The sequence below is a fragment of the Haliotis rubra genome, unplaced genomic scaffold (assembly GCF_003918875.1).
Source record: "Haliotis rubra isolate DU_JTF1 unplaced genomic scaffold, ASM391887v1 Scf241, whole genome shotgun sequence".
NCBI classification, from domain to species: Eukaryota; Metazoa; Mollusca; class Gastropoda; order Lepetellida; family Haliotidae; genus Haliotis; species Haliotis rubra.
In genome coordinates, this window is record NW_025766459.1 from 316308 (window position 1) to 336717 (window position 20410).

The 20410-nt window shown below is 43.6% G+C and overlaps 1 protein-coding gene across 1 annotated transcript in view; it reads left to right on the plus strand.

Moving 5' to 3' along the window:
* Positions 1-20410, plus strand: part of LOC124278749 (inositol 1,4,5-trisphosphate receptor type 1-like) — a 217190-nt gene that overhangs the window by 85445 nt on the left and 111335 nt on the right. Inside the window, 5 exon segments of the mRNA XM_046714513.1 lie at positions 8453-8613; positions 9056-9200; positions 11151-11315; positions 13825-13997; positions 19726-19845. Of these exon segments, the coding sequence (XP_046570469.1) occupies positions 8453-8613; positions 9056-9200; positions 11151-11315; positions 13825-13997; positions 19726-19845 (764 nt within the window).

The following is a 20410-nucleotide window of genomic DNA, read 5'->3' on the forward strand; positions in this document are numbered from 1 at the left end:
TTTGTAAATATTTTATTGAAAAATATAGTTACAACTGTCGTTAGGATTTAAAATGGACATTTTAATGCTTATATGTACCCCAAGGAGGACTTTCTTCAAAGAATTCATAACCTCTACAGGTTTGTATAATCCTCTTCTACATCGCAGAAGAAAGCATCTATTACCAGATCGGAGGGTAAATCTCACGGGCTAGTAATTCAACGCATCAGAAATCCTTCAAAGAAGAGATATTACCTCCACATAAAGTAGACGCTTTTTGATGATCCCTCACTACTTCTACCCGAAGTGCCTCTACGAGATCAGCGACTCAATCGTCGTCCACAACTGCTAGATCGTCTCCTGCAACGATCACAGTAGGACAGCTGTTTGACTAACTACCACCTACTTCTCAGCGCGGTGACATGCAACTCATCACTGTTCGCGAATGCTTCTTCTACACCGCAACAGCTTCAACCAACGCAGAACATTGACCGGTTGAATTTATGAGGACAATTCCGAGACCAGATGATGACCATGATGGAGCGCATGGTGAGGAAGCGCGGGTTCGGGAAGAAGCCTCTCATGTACCAACACCGCGCGCAAACCCTCACGGACCTGCGAAACCTACTCCTCAGAGAACTACGTCTCAAGACTAAGTTGGCGAATGTACACCTTTACGAAGGAGGTCTCCACGGTCTGGCGACTCTGTCATCTTGGAGGAGGATAGAAGAGATGAGATGCCTACTCATCATTCTAAATCTGCGAACCCTCAGCGTTCGAAAACATCGAAGGTTCCATCTCCAACACCTAGCTGCTCTAGATAAAGATCTCACAGACGTTTGCGAGGTCACTCATCACGAGACACGTTCGCGAAGAGAAGGCTCACATCACAGACGTTCGTTAGTGAAGAGATACATCTAGAGACAGACGTCATCTGAAGAGAAAGCTCACATCACAGAGGTTCCGCGAAGGATACATCTAGCAACAGGCGTTCGCGAAGAGAAAGCTCACATCACAGAGGTTCATGAAGAGATGAATTTACAGATAGAGGTTCATGAAGAGAAGACTCTCAAGATGGGCGTTACGCGAGGGGAGGAATCTGCAGACAGAGGTTCACTAAAGGATGATGAAGGTTTGACAAGGGATACAGGTTAGCAGATGGATGATACGCAGAGGCCTAGCTCTAATAATCAGGAGACACTGGATGAGCAAAGCGGACTTCGGTCTTCCCAGATGCAGAGGTTACAGCTTGGATTGCCAACAGGTTGAACTTGGAGTCTCCTTCTAAGTATAAAGATGAAGTCTACACTTATATGATGCGTATTCAGCGACTTTGACTCCGTCACTATCCCTCCGATTGAACCTATATCCAGGGTACCCTGCAACCTTCCGCACAGCTTTAGCGAATTTCCGAGTACCAGAGTCAGCATCTGCCATCAATTAATGTGAAGAGATTCCCTCTACATCATATGGATCCATTTACAAAGGCTTGAATGGGATGATAACATAAAGTTAGTCAATGACTCTGGGAACAAGATGTATAAAGTAGAAGATAAAAAGTTATCCCAACTTGATACTGCTACAAGGAGATCCTTCTTCGGGTTGGCCAGGTCCAGAGCTATCAATGAAGCATTGGTCAATTATTTCAGAACTCAAGTTAGGAAGAGGACAGAATGATATATTCGGCCCTCATAACTCAGAAGAAAGACCAATACTTTTTATCGGACCATCTGGCATCTATATCTGCAGGTCTCACTTTACTACACAGACAAGGACCCAACCGCTACTGAGTGCTCCATGGGAGGCTTCTACTATCTTTGGAGGACAATAAGCGAGGCAGCTAAGGAAGGAACAGGTCAAAAGGGCCGCATGACAAAGGGCATGAAAAAGTCAAAAGGGCAGAAAGACAGTCAAAGGGCCACAAACCCCTAGTCAAAGGGCCGCATCAAAAGTCAAAAGGGCCTCAGACCTCAAGTCAAAAGGGCCCCATATAAAAAAAATAATTATAACATCTTTTTTTTAAAAGTATTTTAGTAAAAGGTTATACATCTATACAATGTATATTTTATGCATACTATTTTATGCCTGTTTTTAATAGATATTTTTTCAACATTAGAAAGAAAATAATGACAAACAATAGATGTATGTAATGGTTATTTATTTCATTTCAGCATAAAACACTTGTCATTTATGATTATGACAAATACTTTGGCAGAAAATGCATTAAACAAAAGTACCACAATATGCCAGTAAGAAACTAAAAAATTACACAAAAACACTTATACACAATATATTTCCTTTCATGCCATATTTGTGTTTTGACAATCGTGTAAGCTGTCACTCATCCCTAAGATGTCTTGTTTGCTCTGCTCTTCAGTGAATACTGTCAGAATATTTTAGAGTATTGTTTTCTTTGTTATTAAACATTACAATTGACAGGTTTAACCTCACTGTGCCAACTCTGTGTCAATGTGTGAATATAAAATCATGGACAGACTTGTTTTGATATCACTTCCCTCTACTATGGCAGTAAATTGTGTGAAGTGTTTGAAAACAGTGAGGAAGAACCAGCATGCCATCAAGTGTGATTGTTGCATGAGATGGACCCACAGGACATGCGACACAGGAGGATCAAGAGACCAGTACTTGTATTTACAGCTTGTGGACAGTGGGGATCGTTTTTCTTTTTAGCTGTCACATGTGTCAGTCCACTGAAGATGCTGCTGCTGCATCTGTCAGTATAGAAGTCGGTCATTTCTCTCTAATGCTGGAGACTTTGGTATGCATTTGTCTATTTGTCTATCTATTGTTTGTCATTATTTTCTTTCTAATGTTGAAAATAAATATCTATTAAAAACAGGACTAGTATGCATAAAATGTACATTGTATAGATGTATAACCTTTTACTATAATATTTTTGAAAAAAGATGTTATTAATATATTTTTTATATGGGGCCCTTTTGACTTGAGGTCTGAGGCCCTTTTGACTTTGATGTGGCCCTTTTGACTTTTTGATCGTCCATTTGACTAGGGGTTTGCGGCCCTTTTGACTTTTCTGTTTTGCGGACCTTTTGTCATGCGGCCCTTTTGACTAGGACCCCTAAGGAAGCTACGCATGACTCTAGAGAAGTGATGATGATACAATCCATAGATACTCTGGCCAATGTCATCCGTCATACTTTGCAAAAGTATAACAGCAAGTCCAAATATTCCGGCATACAGAAGGCAAAGGAGAAAAGTACTCCAGCTTCAGAGGCGGCAAAGGATCTTTTTGTTGCTCATCCGGAAATTACAGAGGAAACATAGGGAGAGGCCGATCTCCCAGAGGATCCAGAGGAACTAGACCTTGATATCAGGGCTCGGAAGGACTGGAGTCTTCCACCCCAAGCCGTTCCTGTAAAACCATCGACAGTGGGTGGACGTCTACAAAGGTACTGGAAAAAATTGGGGACTACTAGAGGACGACTACGTCTCCCAAGTACTACGAGAAGGATACAGAGTACATCTCAAGGCCACACCTCCGCTAACCCTCAGCCGACGGTCTTCGACTATGCAGAGGAGCAGGCAAACAAACTACAAGAAGCCATCAACTCACTACTTATGAAGGAGACGGTAGAGATAGTAGATCAGCATCATCTCACTCCAGGTTTCTACTCCCCAATATTTTTAGTACCAAAGAAGAACTCCAGGGAGAAGTTCAGACTGATTTACAACATGCGCAAATAATAGAACAAAGACTATCTACTGAAACCAGAGAGGTTCAGAATGATCCACCTACCTCAACTCAGACTACTCGTCCGTCCAGCAAATTACATGGCCAGCATAGACCTGCAGGATGCGTACCTACACATCCCCATACATCCGGAATCGAGAAAGTATCTACGATTCCTATTCAGAGGGCAGCACTTCCAATGGAACATCCTACCATTTGGAATATCTTCGGCTCCGTGGCTATTCAACGAGTAACCAAGCCTATAGTCACATATCTACATCATCGAGGTCTACGAATGCATTCTACTTGGACGACGGAATTCAGGTTCACCAAGATGCCAGTCAACTCAGACTACAGCTGAACCTTCTTCGGCCTAGCCAGGTCAAGAGCTGTCAACGAGACTCTCATCTCGAAGTTTAAGAATTCAACTTCAGAGGAAGATAGAATGATTTATTCAGCTCTACCTACACAGAAAAAGGATCATCAGTTCATGTCTGAACATCTTTCATCCATTCTGCGGGCTTAACTTTATCAAGAAGGCAAGGACTGTTATCTTCATGTACTTGGAGCGAGAAGTTTACCAAGACACTCTACAGAGCCCCTTGGTCAGCACCATCCATTTTTGCAGGAGAAATTGAAGAAGTCGCCAAGGAAGTCGCTAAAGATTCCCGTGAAGTAATGATGATCAAGTCTATCAATACACTGGCCAGTGTAATCGTCAGACCTCTCAACGTTATTCAAGCAAATCGAAGTTTGCAGGCATCCAGAGAGCAAGGGATAAGAAATCAGGCAATGCTAAAGGAAATAAGGATTCTTTTAAAGCCCATCCGCAGCTCAAGAGGTAACTATGGAAGAGGTCGGCCCTTCGAGGTGCCAGAAGTTCCAGGCGATGAAATACAGGTTGAACGACTGGAGTCTTCCACCCCAGCCGTTCCAGTACAACCCTCAAAAGTGGGTGGGCGTCTGCAACTCTGCTGGAAGAATTGGGGAATTCTTCAAGACGACTTCGTATCTCAGATTCTACGCTGGGTTACAGGATACAGCTACAAGCAGTTCCACCAGTAACAATCAACCCACTGGTTCACAACTTCGCTGCAGACCAGAAGGAAATCTACTAGAAGCCATCACATCTCTACTAGAGAAAGGGGCAATAGAAGAGATAAAACACTGCGTCACACCAGGTTTCTACTCCCCATTTTTCTGGTACCAAGAAAATTCAAAGAAAAGTTCGACTCATTTACAACATGAGGAAATTCAACAAAGATTACCTCCTACCACCATAAAGTTCAAGATGATACATCTTCCACAGCTACGACAGCTCATCGTCCAGCTAGACTATCTGCAGCCAGCATAGATTTACAGGATGCATACTTACATCCTGATCCATCAGGAATCAAGGAAATATCTACGATTCCTGTTCAACGGACGTCATTTCCAATGGAAGGTCCTGCCATTTGGAATATCGTCGGGCCCCTGGTTGTTTACTCGAGTGACAAAGCCCATCAATATATATCTACATCGTCGAGGTCTCGCGCAGTGCGTTCTACCTAGACAGCGGGATTCAAGCTCAGCAAGATCCCATCAGACTTCTCTGAACTTCAACATAGGATGGATCAACTAGGATGGATAGTAAATCTCCTCAAGTCGGAACTACAGCCTACTCAGGACTTGCAATTCCTAGGAATACGACTTATAACAACGAAGAATCGCATTCTCGTTCCAGAGGATCGTTGGATCAAGATTCAACAAATGATCTCTCAAGTTCTACTCTCTCACCACTCACGAGAATGGCAGAGCCTATTAGGTCTCCTCACGTCAGCTCAAGACATGACACGCAGAGGGAGACTACAACTTCGTCCACTACAGAGATTTGTGAGCGCCCCTTACACAGTCTGGATCCCTTCGAAATACCAGACAGACTAAAACCATATCTACTATGGTGGACTCAGAAGTCAAATGTTTTGCGGAAACTGTTTAATAGAGCGAGTGCAACGTCCACCTCTACACAGGCGCATCACTGCGGTTGGGGAGCACACCTCGGCGGCGAAGTGGTTGCCGGAAATAGTCGAAACAAAGAAATGAATCTGCATATCAACATGCTCGAGATGAAAGAAGCAGTAGTAAATGCCCTACTACATTGGTCCAAAGTACTAAGGAATGCAAAATTGATGATCCATACGGACAACTCAACAGTGGCGTTCTACATAAACAAACAAGGATCAACAAGATCTTGCAATCTTCTAGACCTCTGCTTTCAACTATTCAACATAATAGACAATCTCAACATTTATGTGAAAGCATGTCACATTCCGGGAGCCAGGAATGTAATAGCAGATGTGCTATCTCGACCACATCAACCATCCCCAACAGAATGGATGTTACATCCACAAGCATTCAGATGCATCATACAGGCGATAGGATCTCCACTCCTAGACCTATTAGCCATAAGATTCAACAATCAACTGGCAACATTAGGTCTCTCAATTCCCGATCCGCAAGCATGGGCGACAGGCGCTCTAAGCATCCCATGGGAAGGGCTAAGCGCTGTGTCGCTGCGTTCCTCCGCCAGCGTTAATACCACAGGTATTACAGAAAATCAGGCAGACAAACAATCTACAACTGATTTTGGTCGCGCCTTACTGGCCAGCAAGAACGTGGCTTCCCGTTCTTTTACAAGAAATCGGAAAACCAACAATACAACTTCCAGTTTGGCCGAACCTACTAATTCATCCTCACACCAAGCAAGTTCACAAGTATCCCAGATTGTTCCACCTACATGTATGGAACGTATCACGAATTGCTTGTCGAAAAGAGGATACTCCGCCAGAGCAGCGAAAGCAGTTACACTACGCTCTTTTAAACTGGAAGACCAACAAATGAAATTTAAAGCGCCGGCTTGGGATCTCAACGTGGTGTTACGACATCTCACCAGTGATGTGTACGAACCACTAGAAAGAACTTCTTACGAATTTCTTACACAGAAAATGCTATTTCTGATCGCCTTGGCTACAGCGGCACGCATGTCAGAAATACATGCGCTGGACTTTGAACGGATACGTTTTGACGCACGTCACAACACGGTTTATCTAGGATTGAGGTGGGATTTCATAGCTAAGAATCAACTGCCAGGTCAACCGGACAGACAATTCCACATCCCAGCATTATCTACAATCCTTGGTCCACAGGATATACAAGATTTATCCCTATGTCCAGTCAGAGCGCTGAAAATATATCTACAGAAGTCTAAAACCAGGAGACGAAAATTTCATCCCCATATCGTCGGAGACACCCACAGAGATCTCACGTACTACGATATCAGTTTGGATGAGAGCAATCATACTACGAGCCTACAAGGCAGCAGGACATGAGCCTCCTCGAGCCTCCAATCCGCACGAAGTTAGAGCACTGGCATTTACACTCGCTCTACATGGAAACTGCTCAATATCCACGATCATGGAAGGGTGTTTTTGGAAATCGGAGACAGTATTTGCTAACCACTACCTCAGAGACTTTGCTACCGAGGACGTCTCCGGTATCCACCAGTTTGGACCTCTGGTTGTAGCTCAACAGCTGACGGTCCCTCAAAGGCGCTGAGATATATCTCGCCCTTTTAATGAATGTCATGCAAAGCTCGTACTCCAAAGAATAGAGCTTATAGTCCATGTACACATCTAGAACAGACTAGCATGAATATTGGACCTTGTACTAGTAAGGAATTACTTGTACATGGTTAGGGTCACTACTCCACTTGATATGACCATCAAGAGTTGGAGTTATTTAAATCCACATGTACGGTTACAGAAGATTTTGATATATTGTGGTCCCCCCAAATTACCAAATTATTTCGACATATGGATCAACAGCAGCAGTGCCATTTAAAGTTCCCATGGGGGTATATAGGACGTAATTCATCACTAAGGAATCCAGAGGTGGCTTGACCCACCACCTATACCGTCGGATTCTACAAGCAATAAGCACGAGTCAGGATAAGGAAAAATATGTAATTTTCTGACTAAAATTGATATTTTATACTTATCCTGACTCATGAGGTAAGCCCTCCCAACCTCCCCTCAAGGCACTCTGGATTTCACAGTAAACCAGTGTGTTGGGTTATAATACGGAGAGAGTGAAGAGCATGGCAGATGGGTGGCGCCGTCCCGCCAAAACCGGGCAAGGGAGGTGACTCCTGGTAAGTGATTTTACGTCCGCTTTTTTGAAGGGAGCTTCAAAAGGGGATTCAAGTGTTCCACTAGCATTCGGAAGGAAAGGGAGACAAGCAATAAGCATGAGTCAGGATAAGTATAAAATATCAATTTTAGTCAGAAAATTACATATTATTATTCTGTTCTTTTCACCATGAGTCCAGCCATGTCCATTCTTTATAATGTTATATTATGATTTACCATAATTCTGGGTCAAGTGTTAATGAAAGCTGTGAAAAAATTGTATCTTGGCTTTGCTTGATATGCACCTGTGTACTCACACCAGCAGGTTATTACTATGGGATGTGGTTCCTTTGTATTGCGTGTTTATACTGTGTGTTTATACTGTGTGTTTATACTGTGTGTCATTTGGTATGCATGTGTATGTGACAGTTTTATCTTGTTAAAACGCTGAATCCTTCATCATGTTTTTTTTATGAATCCAAGAGGGCAAGGAATTCCCTGGTTCCTTTGTCCCTACCTGTAAGAGGGATTCAGTAATAAAATATCAATTACCAAAACAATTTTTATTAGAATCCTGCTCCTCTCTGTCTGCCAGGTCGGTTGTGCTAAGATCAAGGAGGACAAAGAAGCGTTTGCCATCGTCCCAGTGTCACCACAGGAGGTGCGAGATCTGGACTTCGCGAACGACGCCAGTCAAGTCCTGGCTGACATCGCCAACAAGCTGGAGAAAGGTGCCATAACACAGAATGAGAGGAGGTAAGAGATGAGGTGACACATTGAAGATGAACTAGAAGTCCTTTCAGCAGATGCAAATCTCCAGTACTGTTCCTTATAAATGTCTCTATTTCCTGTTCTGATGCCTCCTGATTTGCTGCATCCAGTGTAGTCAGATTCACTTGATTATCCTTCTCTTTCCAATGTTGAATGTAGCATCTGTCCTGTAGCTATGCAAGAAAACAGAGCAAATGAAAATGAAAAGGTTGTTTCAGATTTTTCTAAATATTTGGAGCACAAATGACACGAGCTTGGAACAGCCTGTCTGTTGTGAACTAATTTCTTACAGATATAAGAATACAAGAACATGTCATATTGCCATGGTGACTGAGGTCTGCAGGAGTTGTCTAGTTGCCCTAGTGATGATGTCTTGAGTTGGAAGTCATATTGCCATGATGGCTTACGGAAACGTTTTGTGTTGCAGGTTTGTGACCCAGCTGCTGTCTGACCTCATCCTCTTCCTGGCACTGGAGGAGATTGGCTCCACTATGGATCCTCTGGAGCTGGAGGCCAGTAAGGAGGACCGTGAGAGGCAGAAGCTGCTCCGGGAACAGAACATCCTCAAACAGGTGATGTACCAGGGTGTTAAAGGTGTCCTGGGTGGGTAGAACATCCTCAAACAGGTGATGTACCAGGGTGTTAGAGGTGTCCTGGGTGGGTAGAACATCCTCAAACAGGTGATGTACCAGGGTGTTAAAGGTGTCCTGGGTGGGTAGAACATCCTCAAACAGGTGATGTACCAGGGTGTTAGAGGTGTCCTGGGTGGGTAGAACATCCTCAAACAGGTGATGTACCAGGGTGCTAGAGGTGTCCTGGGTGGGTAGAACATCCTCAAACAGTTGATGTACCAGGGTGTTACAGGTGTCCTGGTTTGATAGAACATCCTCAAACAAGTAATGTACCAGGGTGTTAGAGGTGTCCTGGGTGGGTAGAACATCCTCAAACAAGTGACGTACCAGGGTGATAGAGGTGTCCTGGGTGGGTAGAACATCCTCAAACAGTTGATGTACCAGGGTGTTAGAGGTGTCCTGGGTGGGTAGAACATCCTCAAACAGGTGATGTACCAGGGTGTTAGAGGTGTCCTGGGTGGGTAGAACATCCTCAAACAGTTGATGTACCAGGGTGTTACAGGTGTCCTGGGTGGGTAGAACATCCTCAAACAGGTGATGTACCAGGGTGTTAGAGGTGTCCTGGGTGGGTAGAACATCCTCAAACAGGTGATGTACCAGGGTGTTAGAGGTGTCCTGGGTGGGTAGAACATCCTCAAACAGGTGATGTACCAGGGTGTTAGAGGTGTCCTGGGTGGTTAGAACATCCTCAAACAGGTGATGTACCAGGGTGATGTTCCAGGGGTGTTAGGTGTCCTGGGTGGGTAGAACATCCTCAAACAGGTGATGTACCAGGGTGTTAGAGGTGTCCTGGGTGGGTAGAACATCCTCAAACAGGTGATGTACCAGGGTGTTAGAGGTGTCCTGGGTGGGTAGAACATCCTCAAACAGGTGATGTACCAGGGTGTTAGAGGTGTCCTGGGTGGGTAGAACATCCTCAAACAGGTGATGTACCAGGGTGTTAGAGGTGTCCTGGGTGGGTAGAACATCCTCAAACAGGTGATGTACCAGGGTGTTAGAGGTGTCCTGGGTGGGTAGAACATCCTCAAACAAGTGATGTACCAGGGTGTTAGAGGTGTCCTGGGTGGGTAGAACATCCTCAAACAGGTGATGTACCAGGGTGTTAGAGGTGTCCTGGGTGGGTAGAACATCCTCAAACAGGTGATGTACCAGGGTGTTAGAGGTGGGTGGGTAGAACATCCTCAAACAGGTGATGTACCAGGGTGTTAGAGGTGTCTTGGGTGGGTAGAACATCCTCAAACAGGTGATGTACCAGGGTGTTAGAGGTGTAATGGGTGGGTAGAACATCCTCAAACAGGTGATGTACCAGGGTGTTAGAGGTGTCCTGGGTGGGTAGAACATCCTCAAACAGGTGATGTACCAGGGTGTTAGAGGTGTCCTGGGTGGGTAGAACATCCTCAAACAGGTGACGTACCAGCGTGTTAGAGGTGTCCTGGGTGGGTAGAACATCCTCAAACAGGTGATGTACCAGGGTGTTAGAGGTGTCTTGGGTGGGTAGAACATCCCCAACAGGTGACACCTGGGTGTTAGAGGTGTTCTGGGTAGGTGGACAGCGAGGACATCCTCAAGCAGGTGACAGACAGGGCTGTTATAAGAATCTTGGTTAGGTAGTTAAAATACCTTCAAGCATGTGATTTAAATTCGAAACAAGCTTGAGTCGAATTACTACTTCTCATATGTGGTTCTGATCTGAATATGCCTGGACCAGTCTTTTCTGTTGAATAATCTTGTATAGAAACTGGTGAGTTTAACCATTGCGCTTAAGAAAAGGAAGCAACATGCTTATTATTCTTATGTTGGTCTCAACTACACATCAAACTGTTTTGCCCTAAGAATCCAATGTTGTCTCTCTGTTTTGGTGCCTGAAGGAAACATCCAAATATTTTTCAGATCTTCAAGATCCTGCAAGCCCCATTTGTTGACCATGGCGACGGTGAGGGACCCTTCTTGAAGATGGAGGAACTGGCGGACCAGCGCCACGCCCCCTTTCGTCACATCTGCCGACTATGTTACCGCATGCTGAAACTGTCCCAGCAGAACTACAGGAAGAACCAGGTACAGACTGCAAGGAGATAACAGCTACACAGGCTATGAGGGGATAACAGCTACACAGGCTATGAGGGGATAACAGCTACACAGGCTATGAGGGGATAACAGCTACACAGGCTATGAGGGGATAACAGCTACACAGGCTATGAGGGGATAACAGCTACACAGGCTATGAGGGATAACAGCTGAGGGGATAACAGCTACACAGGCTATGAGGGATAACAGCTACACAGGCTATGAGGGGATAACAGCTACACAGGCTATGAGGGATAACAGCTACACAGGCTATGAGGGGATAACAGCTACACAGGCTATGAGGGGATAACAGCTACACAGGCTATGAGGGGATAACAGCTACACAGGCTATGAGGGGATAACAGCTACACAGGCTATGAGGAGATAACAGCTACACAGGCTATGAGGGGATAACAGCTACACAGGCTATGAGGGATAACAGCTACACAGGCTATGAGGCTACACAGGCTATGAGCTACACACAGGCTATGAGGGGATAACAGCTACACAGGCTATGAGGGATAACAGGGGCTATGAGGGATAACAGCTACACAGGCTATGAGGGGATAACAGCTACACACAGGCTATGAGGGGATAACAGCTACACAGGCTATGAGGGACAGGCTAGGGGATAACAGCTACACAGGCTATGAGGGACAAATAACAGCTACACAGGCTATGAGGGGATAACAGCTACACAGGCTATGAGGGGATAACAGCTACACAGGCTATGAGGGATAACAGCTACACAGGCTATGAGGGGCTAACAGCAGCTACACAGGCTATGAGGGGATAACAGCTGACACAGCTACACATGAGGGGATAACAGCTACACACACAGGCTATGAGGGATAACAGCTACACAGGCTATGAGGGATAACAGCTACACAGGCTATGTGGGAATAACAGCTACACAGGCTATGAGGGATAACAGCTACACACAGGATAACAGCTACACAGGCTATGAGGGGATAACAGCTACACAGATACTATATGAGGGGATAACAGCTACACAGGCTATGAGGGATAACAGCTACACAGGCTATGAGGGGATAACAGCTACACAGGCTATGAGGGGATAACAGCTACACAGGTATGAGGGATAACAGCTACACAGGCAGGAGGAGATATGAGGGGATAACAGCTACACAGAGGGATATGAGGGATAACAGCTACACAGGCTAGAGGAGATAACAGCTACAGGCTATGAGGGCTACACTAGGCTATGAGGGGATAACAGCTACACAGGCTATGAGGGGATAACAGATAACAGCTACACAGGCTATGAGGGATAACAGCTACACAGGCAGGCTATACACAGGAGGGGATAACAGCAGCTACACAGGCTATGAGGGATAACAGCTACACAGGCTATGAGGGATAACAGCTACACAGGCTATGAGGGATAACAGCTACACAGGCTATGAGGGGATAACAGCTACACAGGCTATGAGGGGATAACAGCTACACAGGCTATGAGGGATAACAGCTACACAGGCTATGAGGGGATAACAGCTACACAGGCTATGAGGGGATAACAGCTACACAGGCTATGAGGGGATAACAGCTACACAGGCTATGAGGGGATAACAGCTACACAGGTTATGAGGGATAACAGCTACACAGGCTATGAGGGGATAACAGCTATGAGGGATAACAGCTACAGGCTATGAGGGGATAACAGCTAGGGAGGGGATAACAGCTACACAGGCTATGAGGGATAACAGCTACACAACAGCTACACAGGCTATGGGGGATAACATCAGCTACACAGGCTATGAGGGGATAACAGCTACACAGGCTATGAGGCTGATAACAGCTTACACAGACTATGGCTACACAGGGATATAACACACAGATACACAGGCTATGAGGGGATATCACAGGTTATGGGGATAACAGCTACACAGGCTATGAGGGGACACACACAGGCTATGCTATGAGGGGATATCAGATACACAGGGCTATGATGGGATAACAGATACACAGGCAATGAGGGGATACTTGGCTACACAGGCTTTGACACACAGGCTGTGGGATACACAGACAATGAGGGATACTTGGCTACACTTCTTTGAGGGATAACAGTACACAGGTTATGGGAATAACAGTTACATGCTATGAGTCACACAGTATGAGGGATATTCTGTGAGGGATACTGTTGTGGGTAGGTTTTCTACATGTGTGGGGCTGTGAAGATCAGGAGGCTTCAAGGGGTATGCCCAGTGGTTAAGCCCAGCGTTAAGCGTTAAGCCACACGCCGAAGGCCCGGGGTCGATTCCCCACATAGGTACAATTTGTTAAGCCCATTTCTGGTGTCCCCCGCCGTGATATTGCTGGAATATTGCTAAAAAAACGGCGTAATAACCATATTCAGTCAGTCTCTGAAGATCGGTGTCAGTTCTATTCCCTGAAATGACTGCAGGTGGGGATGAGTTGAATCAGACTTTGTGTACAATAAAATGTGGTCCGGGTACATCTGGGCTGTTTATGTTTGCAGGAGTACATCGCCACGAAGCTGCCATTCATGCAGAAACAGATCGGGTATGATGTCCTAGCAGAGGAGACGATCACAGCACTACTGCACAACAACAGGAAGTTGCTGGAAAAACACATCACAGCCTCGGAAATCGAGACATTTGTCAGTCTTGTGCGCAAGAAGAAAGAGCCAAGGTAAGGCAGCTGTCAGACCATGGCACACAATGTGGACAGTTTGTGTGCTGTGTTGAAGAGACACGTAGGGCCATTCAAACAACTTCTTCTTTGTGGGTTATCTGTCTTATAGGCAGCTCTGTTTGGAAATAAAAGAGATTTCAAGTTTCTTGAATTTATAGGAGAGTTATATTTGTCTGAGATACTCCCATGTCCTGCTTCCTTCCCTTACCTCGTTGTTCTGTATCACCTGTTATATTTATATTCAAGTTTTCTCATAAATACTTAACAACAATTCTTCTTGAAGACATGTGATGCTAGTAACTGATGCAGCACATTATTTAAGTTATCACATCGTGTCGAGGGAAATACGGGGTTTTATCAGTCCCGAGTAAGGTTGTATTCCCGCCTTACTCGGGGACTGATAAAACCCATATTTCCACTGACACCTGATATGTGATAACGCATTTATCTAGCCGAATGTTTTTACTAAATCAAAAGAAAACAATACGCATCGAATCGACTTGTTTTTATTTATGTGAGATGCCATGTTGACAACAGCTGATCGATTGACCTCAATGCAGCGCACGTTACTAAAGGCTTGTCGATGCACGCTTTTCTCACTTCGCGTGGTCACCGAGGCGTGGCGGGATAATATGACTTTTGTACTCCCTGCTCGCAGATCGTGACGGGTGTACATGGTATTTTATTAGAGTCACGTGAACCAATCAAAACTCAACATTCTTACATGAGGCTGGATAATGCCTTGTAACCTCGTCAAGAACTGCCAGGTAACACTTGCAGTCAGGAAACTTGCTAGAACGAACATCTTTCTGAAAACTTACTGTTATAACAAATTAACTGTCTAAATTGACCAGATTGCACTGCCAACTTAATTGGCTTTACCTAATCTGACTATGACTTGCCTTGACTAACGAACTGCTGTTTTCAGTGATGCTGAGTTGAAACTCAACTACAGGTAAAGAGCAATGTGTGACCTGCGGGTGACCCTCCCTGAATCCTCTAATACTGACAATACTCATTAATCAGATTATAACTGTCTAATACTTTCTTTTTTACTTATTTTCGGCAGTTTCAGGTGACATGTTTTATTGTTGAATGAATTAGAATTCTTGTAATAATGATGTGTGAATGGAAGTTGGTTGGACACTCTGAGACTGAGTTGCACCTGGATGGGGGACCAGGTCTGACTCACCTGCAGTGAGGATGTGTCCCCCAGGGAACCAGCTCCCCGATGCTGGTTATAAGAGGTGACTCCACTGGGAAACTGTTGGGTTCTGGGCTGATCCCCAGAAACTTATTGTGGATGTAAGAAGCACCTTAGTGGGTTAAGTAGTCAAAAAGTTAGGTTATCAATCACTGGATTGTCTGGTCCAAACTCAGTCATCTACGGACTGATGTCATATGACAGTAGTTAGTGTATTGTAATATACTCCATGCATAGAACACTTGCTGGACTGGTGAGGAAAGCTTGAGGAAAGCTTGAATATTGCTGGCTTCAAGCTGTTTTCATATTGCTAATGTTTTGTGGCATAGCTGTAATATTGCTGACTACAGGTCACTCTAACACAGCTGTAATTTTGCTAACTACAGGTTGCAGTGATACAGCTGTAATATTGCTGACTACAGGTTGCAGTGATACAGCTGTAATATTGCTAACTACAGGTTGCAGTGATACAGCTGTAATATAGCTGACTACAGGTTGCTAGCGATACAGCTGTAATATTGCTGACTACAGGTTGCTACGATACAGCTGTAATATTGCTGACAACAGGTTGCAGTGATACAGCTGTAATATTGCTGACAACAGGTTGTAGTGATACAGCTGTAATATTGCTGACAACAGGTTGCAGTGATACAGCTGTAATATTGCTGACAACAGGTTGTAGTGATGCTGTAACAGCTGTAATGATAAGCTGTAATATTGCTGTAGCTTTGATATTGTTTACCCTATATGCACTGTGGGTTGCCACTTGTACATGAAGATGACAGTATTTGGGTTAGTAGTGCTCATCTGTAATACTGAAAGGTAACTTCCTAGCGGAATTATTTTTTCAACTGGACACAGTTGTATGAAACCAGTTTCATTAAACAAAATCAATTTTATCAATATGTAAGGTTAATAATGTGTACTATATGGTACTACACAGATTCCTGAAGTGGTTAAAGGTTTATGAATATTTAATGAAACAAAATCTCAAAAGTTATTCCTATGTTAAACTAATGCCTTGGACATGGTTAATCATATGGGTACATATTGAAATTTGGCTGCTACTGAAATATTTTAAGAAACAGATTTTTGTTAAACTTCAATTTTTTTCAGGAGTGCATTTTATTGGTCAGCTTATGGGTTTAAATAATCAGGAATATGGAATCTTATTTTTTGCCCACTAATATCCATTTTGGGAGCATGATATTCCCGTTCCACTGCCCCTGCGCAACAATCACAGAGTGTGGAAACACTAGCAAGTTGAACGATGCAACAAGATCCCCCTGCTGATATACCGACCACTTTCACATGGCACTTCTTTGAATTCTAGCTTTTTCCATAATATTATTCCTGTGTAAAGAAATTTGGATTGTATGTGCATGAATGCATTAACACTACCCCTCTGTCGCGACACAGATTGGACAAGTTTGGCCATGAGGAGATGAAACAGGGCCGCACCCAGGCTCCTGCCCACAGGTCTGTCACCATGTCCCCGACCACCGGCCCCACCCACCGGCCCCACCCTCACAAGTAGATGCATCACGCACCAGTCAATCGGACTGTTGGCACCCAGTTTCTCTCTATACAGACCTCTATGTTGGCTGCCCTTTCAGTACCATGCTGTGTGGTTGGTGATAGGAATGTACAGGGATATGGTTTCAGGACTTCTGCAATTATATCTTTACTAAAATGATTGTTTTTTCTTATCAAAAAACTTAACCAGTATAGAAACAACTGATATCAGTATTAGCATCTACACCGAAACTTGTGTCTATTGTAATAAAGATACTACTGTCTATCTATAAAATTGTTCCTCCTCATCATACCAGCTTCTAATAAATTTTGGACCCTGGAAAATATTCAAGTTCATCCTGAAAATTGAATACTGAGAATTTGCTGGTTTGACTCTTTAGTGAAAACCATTGGCAATGTGGTTATTTTGGAATTTGATTCTCCCGGATTCTATACAATCATCATCATTGTATACACCCCTCATAGCGCTACAGGTGGCACGACCAAGTAAAGCGTTGCCACTGTTGAGGTACACTGTGAGAAGGTCAAGTAGTTGCAGCAAGTCCTGCCTCCATGGTTGTCTTGACTTTCATGTTGGTGCTGGATCATCTAATCTTTCAACTTGGCAAGGGCGCTTTGTAGTCATGGATACTGGGAGGGGTTCTTCCTTTATATCGTTTCAAAGATAAATTAACTCACCTTAAATATGACAGCAATACTTTCTTCCTGCATGTGTATGGGTCTCATTTTCTCTGAATTTTTTAAATTTAAGTATGTTTTGATGCTTTCTTCATTAGAGCAGTTTCCTGTTGTTTGACAATCATCCTACTGGCTCATGACCAGTTTAGTGGTCTGCATGAGGAAGATAATTCTAAATTGCCTCCCTTTTAGTCAGCCTCCTTCACATGTCTTACAGTAGGCCAGCTCAACAAAATACTTTTCAGGAAAATAGTACATCTGTATTGTCCTGCTTGGTGGATGGTTCAGCTAGAGATGTAATGAAATGGCAGCCACAGTTACTTCAATAGTTTAGTTATGTTTTTGTGTAGGACTCCATAATCAAAAACTGCTGTGCATAAGGCATGACCAAGATGAAACCTTTCAATATTTGACATCCATGTTATGGGTTGGTAGACACACCAGCATGTTGTTGCTGAAGATGATCAGTCTCTGCCGTGTCATGTTACAGGCCTGCTCTCGCTACTAACTCCGCTCATTAATCTTTATCTTTATACAACAATTTACCCAACTCTGTATTAAAGTAATTTCGCAACAATTGCTTGTTTGTATTGTCAGCTTATACCATTTAACCAGCCTGTCTCTCCAGCTAGTGTACAGTGTATATATGTGCTAAACCCAGTAACACGCTACCAGCTACCTATAGGTCAAAACCAACTAATGTAACAGCCTATAGTTTGTGTGTGAAACCGTTATTAACACTTATACCTGGACTAATAACCATGATAACCAACCGGACTGCCGTTGCGCTGTTTCATGTGTTGGTTTGGGAGTGTGGGTAAACACTGTTTATGTCAGGCACAGTACAGCATGTGTTTGTCCATCCAGGCTTGTATAGTTTTTATTTTGCCTCAGTACACCTACACTTTCATAGATGTTTATTTACAGATTTCACTCATCTTTCATTTTGAAATGGTGTATTGAATAATTCATTATGGGATTGAGGGCTGTTGTATACAGTTGAGCCTTGTTAACTCAGAATATCACGTTATCAGGATGTTAAAATAATGTCAACTGATTGATGTATGCCAAAACATCCATGACTGTTGACTTTTGTTGTGAAATGAAAATTGAGAAAAGGGTTGCAGTGTCGTGAATCTGAAATAATTAGTTAACTACCTGAATATAGTTGTCAAGTGAATAGCTTCCCTTACATCTGAAATCGAAACATTCAGCAAATACTCATTTGATGTTTCCTCCTTATCAGCTTCAAGGCAAGATGTAAAATTACCAGTACATCATTTGATAAATGTGAATCTTCAATTCCTCATGCTTGCATGAAGCTGACTTGTGTAACATAACAAAGTTCCACTGTATATCAACTCCATACATTTTATTTTTGGGTATTTGAAGGCTTTTCTATCACCAAACATTTTAGAATCCTCTAAACTTGCAAATAGTAAATGTTTCAGTTTAATCTGACCTTGTATACAAGTGTTTAATTGTATATGTAACAGACCATCAAACAATGTTCATTTGATTGACACCATTGACATTTTGAGTACAACCTTTTAGATTCCATGAAGGTTTTCAGAGTCTGTCCCCGTGGCTGTGTGTACTCTCACTATCAATCAACACTACCAGATGAGGAGCATCACCAGCAGCGCCTCAGACATGTCCTCCCTCCTTGGTGTACGCCAACCACATGGGCAGGACTGGTGCTATCCATGTCTGATTTCATGGGCCTGACAGTATCTACTGGCTGATATGACATAGCTGGGATATTGCTGACTGTTGTGTAAAACAACATTAACTCACCCACTCACTGTTTATGGCCTGTTTACTGATGTAAAGGACAAAGAAGTGGAGTAGAATCCTTCTTGCATGATTTTATTGTGCCTCCAATACAATGATCCTGGTGAAGACATGAATGGTCTTCAGAAGCGTTAGACATTGCTATACTATGCCCAGTGCAATACAGATAGCATGTAGAGCATGGGAATGTTACTCTGTAGCTCAGCAGTTACTTCTCTGTCAGTAGATCAGTGTAGGTCGTTAACAAAGAGTTCTATAAGATAATGTAGTATTCACCATAATTAACTTCATGTGTAATGTCCCTTGTATTCTATATCAATGAATCAGAACCAAATCACTAAATTCTTATATTGAATCATATACATGTATATCCTTCCAAAATGGCCTAGCCAGTGTCAGTATGTATATATATTTATATTCCATACTTTGTATCCACATACATCCTGGTCAGTGTGTATAGTTATGTGTTGTATTACATGGCTGGCCATGGTATAAGTGAGATGGTTGTTGCAGGTTCCTGGACTACCTGTCGGACCTGTGTGTCTGCAACAAGGTGGCTATCCCCGTCACACAGGAGCTCATCTGTAAGTGTCTGCTGGACAAGAAGAATGCAGACATCCTCATCGAAACCAGGTAATGGCTCCTCAGTAGGCATTATCTGGCATACAGTTATGCTGTGACTCACATGGCAGGGAATTTCTTCATGCAGTAGGGAAGTATGGGATCAAGGATTCTTTTTCATAGAGATAGTCCTTTGGGTACATATATGCATTTTCTGCAGCTGAAAATGTCATGTTACAGTTGTATCAATGTTTTAATAAAAATATTGTACAATAAATAAAAAAATTTTATCTATTATATGGCCCCCACCACGCTCCCTGCTACGCATCTAGCGCGAGCCAACCAGGTAAGCACCGTATCATCATTCCTTCTGCTGTCACTCAGGTGTTCACACATGTTCCGTGTTAATTCTGGCTTCGAGGGGATTCGACAAGCGTTCAATATGAGGATAGGTGCTCCCGCTATGCACGCTGGTGTTCAGATAGGGGATTGCAGATCCCTTTTCTGCGGATTTAATCCGGTATTGGAGTTCTTACAAGCTCTGCTTTGGAAGAAGGCTTGGCGGCTTTCGACCATTCGTGGCTACTCCACGCTATTTCCCACTTTCCAACCCCTGTCGATGGTGCTCTTCTGGGGC